Raw genomic sequence first — 7,863 nt, 5'->3', positions numbered from 1 at the left:
GCCTACCCGCCCCACCTCACCCGGCGCAGCCTGCAGCGGCCCCGGCGCGAGGCGGAGGCGCGGGCCTCTGACCTGAGTCCGACCCGGTCTCCATTCCGGCGATGATGCGCTCGGCGCCGCGAGGTGGGGGCCGAGAACCGAGGCGTTCGGCTGGCCCGGCCCGGAGGAGCCGCGCGCCGCAGCCCGTGAGGGGCTTGACCAAGCTGCCCCGGGCTGTCCCGGCCGAGGGAGATCCTTGAGGCGGGGCTGAAGCTCTTTTTTTCAAAGGTTTGTGGCTGTCACGTTGGCTGGTCCCGACCTAAAGAAACCCGTCTGTTCAAAGGAAGAGACGTGGACTCTGAAAAGTAGAGCTGGGTTCGGTGTCGGCGGGAGGAAGCCCCGCCCTGCGCCTCCCGCCGAACTTCTCGGCCCCAGCGCTGACTCAGTCCCGGGCGAGCCCCGGCGGCGCAAGCGGCCCTGGAGCGGTCTCATCTGGCCCCAACGTGGACCCCTTGTCCTACTTAAAGGCCATTGCTAAGATTTAGGTCTCCTGATGCTCTTGGAAACTGGGAGGACTGATCCAGTGAAGGAAAATCACTAAGGGGCCCTACTAAAAGTTAAATGAACAAAGATTTTTAAAGTCCAAATTCAAGTATATGTGCTTATATGAGCTATGAAAATATTTTTTATTCAAATACGTCCTTTTTGGTAACTCGGGTGATTTATTTTCAATATACTGATTTTTACTTTATGCCTATGAGGTCATGTACATGAACAGCCTTGTAAAATGGAATTCAGATTACGGAGTTATATAATTGCTGTACTTTTAAGTGATGGTACTGTCATAACAAAGTAGGTAACAAGATCGGACACTTGTTTTTTTTTTTTTTTTGGTAGAAGACGAAAAAATCGAGATCCTAAATGGATTGAAATTGCATTTATAGTTTAGAGTGGAAATCGATAAACGCCTAGTTAATGTCTCGGAAAATTAGTATATGTCATTCAAGATGTAGCATAGGCAAGCCCAAGGTACTTAGACAACATTAAAAACTATTTCCTTTATTGTTTTATTATAGAAATTATACACGATCTTTCTAAAAATTTCAGATGATTCACAATATTATAAAACTGAAAGTCCTTCCACTCCCTCCCCAACCCCACTCTCCCAGAGAAAACTACAGTTAGAACAGTTTATTATACATCCTCCAAGACCTTGTCTCTCTGCACAGATATGTACAGCCGCATATGCAGCTTTGATGGGGAGAAGTTCATACAATAAAGTTCTGTAGCAGTGTTTTCCCCCCACCAACGTTCTGCCATGTTAATTCAAAAAACTCTACACCACCACCACCTCTTTTTATTTGCTGCCTAATACATTAAGTTAACCAATCCCTATTTGATGGACAGTTCAGTTCTCCTGTTTGATTTTAACTACAAAATATATGCACAGTGAATTATTTACAAACAATACAGAAGTGTATAAAAGTCCTTCCCCTTTGCGTGCCCACCATTCCTTCATCTCACTCCTTAGAAGGAATCATTGTTAACAGTTTGGCTAATACAACCTTTCCTGACCATTATGTGAGTATATAATGTGGCTACACCAAAGACTGGTTTGGGGAGAATTCGACTTCCCACAACCTCAAATGGATCCTCCCAAAGCCAGCTCAATATAGAATCTAAGGAAATAACAATGAGTTTATTAAGCAGTTTTGACCTCCAGAAAAGGCCAGTTAGCAACTCCTAAATTCTTCCTATACTGAAATTCCAGAGTCCCTATGTATGCAAATCACGTGTGTACACAGATTTTTGTTTACTGAAACAAAAATGGAATCCTACTACACATGGATTATGTAACTTTATCTTCTCACAAATAGTATATCACAGGTGTCCTTCCATATCAGCAATGATAATAATGTTGTTCTTAGTTGCCAATTCTGACTCATGGCAACCCCACCTATGCAGAGTAGAACTGCTCCATAGGGTTTTCAAGGCTGTGACCTTTTGGCAGCAGATCGCCCAGCCTGTTTTCAGAGGTACCTCTGGGTGGGTTCAGCTAGTAGTCGAGCACTTAACCTTTTATACCACCCAGGGACTCCGAAATGATAATAATAGCTAATACTAATTATGCATTTATTATGTGCTGGGCACTGTTCTAAGTGTTTTACATGAATGAACTAATTTAATTCTTCACAATAATTTTATGAAGTAGGGCTTTTTATGGAAATTTTATAGATGAGGAATCCAAGGCACAAGATGGTTGAGGAATGTATCCAAAGAGCCACAAACTAGGAAGTAAATGGTGGAGCTGGAAGTTGAAACCAGGCCATGTAGATCCAGAGTTTGCATTATTAGCCACTATGATCATTATACGTAGAACTACATCATTCTTTTAAAAGGCTATGTGATAGGTACATAAAATTTATTTAGCCATTCCTCTACTGATGAGCATTTAGGTTGTTTACAATTTTTGACTATTGCAAATAATGCTATTGTAAAACAATTTTATCTGTATATCTTTGTGTTCACATATTTCTATACGTAGATGTGGTTGTTAGGCAGAAAAAGATGCTTTTAACATCTCATTATATACAGTAATTTATAGCAGCTTACAACGCTCCTTCTAATCACTAATGCTTAAAGCTCTAAGCTTTTCTCCCTTCAAACTACTTATCGTTTATTTTTCCCACTAAACAGCTTCATGTTCATATGACATACGTTGGTTCTGAATAGTGGCCTTAAGGTACTTCCTACTTAAACTGTCACTTCAACTTTCAAAAACATACAGAAGAAGGAACTGAGGTGGAGGGATGAGTGGGTAATGAGAAGAGGCCACTGAGAAGCCAAAATAAGATATCACAGAATTCATGAAGGAGCCCTGGTGGTGCAAACGGTTTAAGCACTCAACTGCTAACCAAAAGGTTGGCAGTTGGAACCCACTCAGCTGCTCCATGGGAAAAAGACCTGGCAATCTACTTCCATAAAGATTACAGCCAAGAAAACCCTGTGGGGCAATTCTACTCTGTCACATGGGGTCACTATGAATCAAAAACGACTCGACGGTACCTAACAACAACAACATGAACTAAAAATGTTTGTCCTTCACTCCTTAGAAAGCCCCCATCCCCTCATTCAGGCCCTAAAAAAAAGAAAAAAAAAAAATCCATTGCTGTCGAGTTGATTTAGACTTACATAACCCCATAGGGTTTCCTAAGCTGTAAATCTTTACAGGAGCACACTGCCACATCTTTCTCCCATGTAGCGGCTGGTGGGTTGTAGCGGCTGGTGGGTTCAATCCGCTGACCTTTTAGTTAACTGCCGAGCGCTTTAACCACTGCACCACCAGGGCTCCTTATAGGGTAGAACTGCCCATGGGGTTTCCAAGGTTGTAATCTTCATGAAAGCAGACTGCCATGTCTTTCTCCCTGAGCAGCTGATGGATTCGAACTGCCAAGATTTTGGTTAGCAGCTGAGCTCTTAACTGCTGTGCCACTGGGGCTCCTTCATTCAGGCCCTAACCAAAAACCAAATCCACTGCCATCAAGTCGATTATGACTCATAGTGATGCATGGGGTTTCCAAGGCTGTAAATCTCTACAGAAGCATACTGCCACATCTTCCACTTCTTTCTCTGGCAGAGTCGCTGGTGGTTTCAAACCGCCAGCCTGGTTAGCAGTCAGTCATTTCAACCACTGCGCCACCAGGGCTCCTTCATTCAAGGCCCAGGCACTCTAAATACATACCTAGTTTTAACAAGGTATATAATCTTGTTTTCAGAATTAAAACAGATCATTATTGTTGTTAGGTGCCGTCAAGTTGGTTCCAACTCATAGCGACCCTACGTACAACAGAATGAAACGCCACCCAGTCCTGCAACACCCTCATAATCATTGCTATGTTTGAGCCCATTGTTGCAGCCACTGTGTCAATCCACCTCCTTGAGAGTCTTCCTATTTTTTGCTCATCCTCTACTTTACCAAGCATGATGTCCTTTTCCAGGGACTGGTCCCTCCTGATAACACGTCCAAAGTCCATGAGACTAAGGAGCATTCTGGCTGTACTGGTTCCAAGACACATTTGTTTGTTCTTCTGGCAGTCCACGGTATATTCAGTATTCTTCGCCAGCTCCATAATTCAAGGGCATCAGTTCTTCAGTCTTCCTTATTCAGTGTCCAGCTTTCACATGCATGTGAGGCAACTGAAAACACTATGGCTTGGGTCACCTCAGTCCTCAAAGTGACATCTTTGCTTTTTAACACTTGAAAAAGGTCTGTTGCAGTAGATTTGCCCAATGCAATACGTCGTTTGATTTCTTGACTGCTGCTTCCATGAGCAATGATTGTGGATCCAAGTAAAATGAAATCCTTGACAACTTCAATCTTTTCTCCGTTTATCATGATATTGTTTATTGGTCCAGGTGTGAGGATTTTTTATGTTGAGGTACAATCCATACTGAAGGCTGTAGTCTTTGATCTTCATCTTTATGTGCTTCAAGTCCTCTTCACCTTCAGCAAGCAGGGTTGTGTCATCTACGTAACACAGGTTGTTAATGAGTCTTCCTCCAATCCTGATGCTGCATTCTTCTTCATATAGTCCAGCTTCTCGGATTATTTGCTCAGCATACAGATTGAATAAGTATGGTGAAAGAAAGGAGCCCTAGTGGTGCGACAGTTAAGGGCTCAGCTGCTAACTGAAAAATTGGCAGTATCAACCTGCCCAGCAGCTCATCGGGAGAAGACCTGGTGATCTGTTCCCATAAAGATTACAGCCAAGGAGACCCTATGGGGCAGTTCTACTCTGTCATATGAGGTCACTATGAGTTGAAATTGACGGCACCTAACAATAACAACATTTTAAAAAGATATTTCACTGCTCATAAGACTGAAGAGCATTCCACTTTTAAAAGTTAAACTCAGAAACTTCAGTCTCTAACCACTATATAGAATCCTTCCACTCTTGTGCTTTCTTATTCTTATGGATTTAGAGTACATTTTAGATCCTCATAATCACCTCCAATGTTTCAACTGCTCTCTGGTCCATTATCTTCTCCTAGTATCACTTGTTTCCCATCTTAGCCTAAACGCCAGAGGTGGCAATGAGTTCTCACTAGCACCTTCAGCTCTTTGTTTCCCCTAAGTTTCTAGCTCTTAGACATTGCCAATCAATTCCCAACCTTGGGCAAACCCCAACATCCACTTTCCTTACTCTCCCAAATACTGTTACAAAAGGCAAAAAGCTGACATGGTCCAATATAAAGCTATACCATCCATTCTTATGATCTCAGAGGATGAGGCAACCTTGCTCCTTTTGAAATTTCATCCCTATAACCAGTGCTCTGGGTTGTATCTCCTCTGTTTTCTTTAGAACACTGGCTTCAAAGTTTTTTGCTCATGTCCACCTAAAAGAATGTTGAAAAACAATGGAATCCTCATGCATTCTTAGGTGGGCATCTAGAATGTTTCCTTATTAGCTTACATAATTGAAAAGGGGACATTTTGACAACAAATTTTATTGTAAATATTAGCATTTTAAAATAAAGAACCTTCTATCACTCATTTAAATGTATCTATAGGAATCTAAATAATATTTTTTTTTTCTAATTAAGATATTGATTTGATACCCACCGTCATCCATTGAGGAGCCCTGGGGCACAAATGTTAAGCACTTGGCTGCAAACCAAAAAGTTCGCTGTTCAGACTCATCCAGTGGCTCTGAGGGAGAAAGACTTGGCAATCTGCTCCTGTAAAGATTACAGCCTAGAAAACCCTATGGGGCAGTTCTACTCTGTCACATGGAGTCTCTATGAGTTAAAAATCGACTGGATGGCACCCAACAACAACATTATTCATTAAAAAAAAAAATGCACGAACAAGTTCTTACCTGTCAGAAATTTTACATATATCCCTCTCCTTCCATTCTCATAGTCAAGCTTTACCTTTATTCTTTCCTTAATCTACTGAATTTCTTTGGAAATAATCACTTGCAGATCCACCACCTGCAAAATCTGGTGGACACTTTTTAGAACTAGACTTACTGATTTGAGCTATTGACTCCATCCTCCTTTTCAAAACTTTTCTCTGTTGGTTTTCCTTATGTTGCTTTCTCCTGATTCTTTTCTATTTTTTGGTTACATTCACCACCTTCTCTTTCTCTGTCATCCCTTTAAAGTTATTTCCTTAAGTCCCTGGATGATACAAACTATTTGGAATCATATAGTATGCATCATTTTGTGTCTGGCTTCTCTCACTTAGCATAACGCTTTTGAGTTTCAGCCATATTGTTGCATATATCAGCAGTAGTTCATTCCTTTAGATTGCTAAGTAGTTTGCTATCGTATGGATGTAACACGATTTGTTTATCCATCTACCAGTTGAATGGCATGTTAGAGGTGGAATAAGAGTGGGGTGGGGTTCCAAATTAAATGTAGTAGGAGAGATTCATTAAGATATGAAGGAGTGTGAGAGTGAGCCATATGGCTACCTAGGAGTGGATCATCTCAACCAAAAGTGCCAGGCTGGTTGGAAGGAAAGGGAGGAGGCCAGTGTGAGTAGAACAGGTAAGTAGAGGATGAGGTCATCAAAGTTCTGGGTGACCAGATTACATTGGGCCTAACAGGCAATATAAACCAAACACCAGTTGCCATACAGTCCATTCTGACTCCATGTGAGTTAGAGTAGAACTGAGCTCCACTGGGTTTTCAATGTCTTATTTTTCAGAAGTAGATCACAAGGACTTTCTTCCAAGGCACCTCTAGATGGACTCAAACCTCCAAACCTTCAGTCTGCAGTCAAGTGCATTAAACTTCTGCACCATCCAGGGATTCCAAGTAATATAAAGACTTGGGTTTTCACTCTGAGTGAAAAGGGAAGCCTTTGCAGGATTTTAAGCAGAGGAGGGACATAATCTGTTTTATGTTTTTAAACGTCTCTCTGGCTGTTGAGAATAGAGAGGTGGGAGGAGGGGGGACGGTTGCATGCAGGAAGCTATTGCAATAACCCAGGTGAGGAATGATGGTGGCAGGTGTGGAAGTCATGAGATTAACCCTCAATTCAAAACCCATTAAAAACCAAATCCATTGCCAGGCAACATGGCACTATAGACAGAAGCACCACGCTATCCCTCCAAAGCAAAGATCCGAAAAACTAAGTCAAACAGAGACAAACATCAATCCTGAAACCCTAAGCATCAAATGAAGAGATAAAAAACTCAGACAAGCACCAAATGGAATTAGAAGCTGAGAGTGAGGAGAGATACATGCAAAGGTCCCCTATCAGCTAACGCAGCATGGATCCACCATCTTGGACTCCTGCGTGAGGTTGGCGAACACGGGGTACGAGAAAGCAGCTTCACAGAGCTTCCAGCAGGAGTCAGAAGAAACGGTAAACAGCGATATATGCTTTCCCACCCCCTACCTTTCTTCACCCCCTCTAGGCCTCCTCTGCTTCCTGCAGCCACAGTCTCTTGGCTGGGAAGCACTGGCTTCACCTTGGTGCCACTTGGATTCCACTTGCCCACACTAGTTGGCTCCCTGAGTGCCATTTGTTTGGCTTCTGGTGTTGCTTTTTTCTGCTTCTTTTGATTTCTTCCTTACTTCTCACCACCTCCCCTTCCTTTCTCTCAAATACCTGTCTCTGTGTGCCATCTTTGCTTCTTCCTGAAAGGCTGCGAAACACCGCCCGACTCTGAAACTGCTTCCCGGCCCATGCTGAATCTAGGATGCAGGATCATACCAGCCAGATACCAACCTAGGAAATGAACTCTCAAGGACTATCCAAAACCAAAAGAATTACAACAGGGAACCAGAAAGGTTAATCTGTAAATGACAACAACATCAGAACAATAAAAGAGGGAATAAACGGTGTAGGTATAGAACCTTCTAATGAAG

The 7,863-nt window shown here is 42.5% G+C and overlaps 1 protein-coding gene across 2 annotated transcripts in view; it reads right to left on the bottom strand.

Moving 5' to 3' along the window:
* ECPAS (Ecm29 proteasome adaptor and scaffold) overlaps nt 1-236 on the bottom strand; it is a 99,560-nt gene extending 99,324 nt beyond the window's left edge. The window contains exon 1 of one of the 2 annotated variants that reach the window (XM_023727398.1): nt 73-236. In XM_023727398.1, coding sequence (XP_023583166.1) covers nt 73-94 — 22 coding nt within the window. In that variant the 5' untranslated portion in view covers nt 95-236. The remainder of the gene's footprint in view (nt 1-72) is intronic. The other variant, XM_004372168.2, reaches the window with a different exon arrangement.
* Nucleotides 237-7,863: the final 7,627 nt, after the last annotated feature.

Source organism: Trichechus manatus, unplaced genomic scaffold, assembly GCF_000243295.1.
Source record: "Trichechus manatus latirostris isolate Lorelei unplaced genomic scaffold, TriManLat1.0 scaffold00016, whole genome shotgun sequence".
In the NCBI taxonomy this organism is placed as follows: domain Eukaryota; kingdom Metazoa; phylum Chordata; class Mammalia; order Sirenia; family Trichechidae; genus Trichechus; species Trichechus manatus.
Note: the sequence above shows the minus strand (reverse complement) of the source record. Positions and strands in the feature narration are given on the sequence as shown.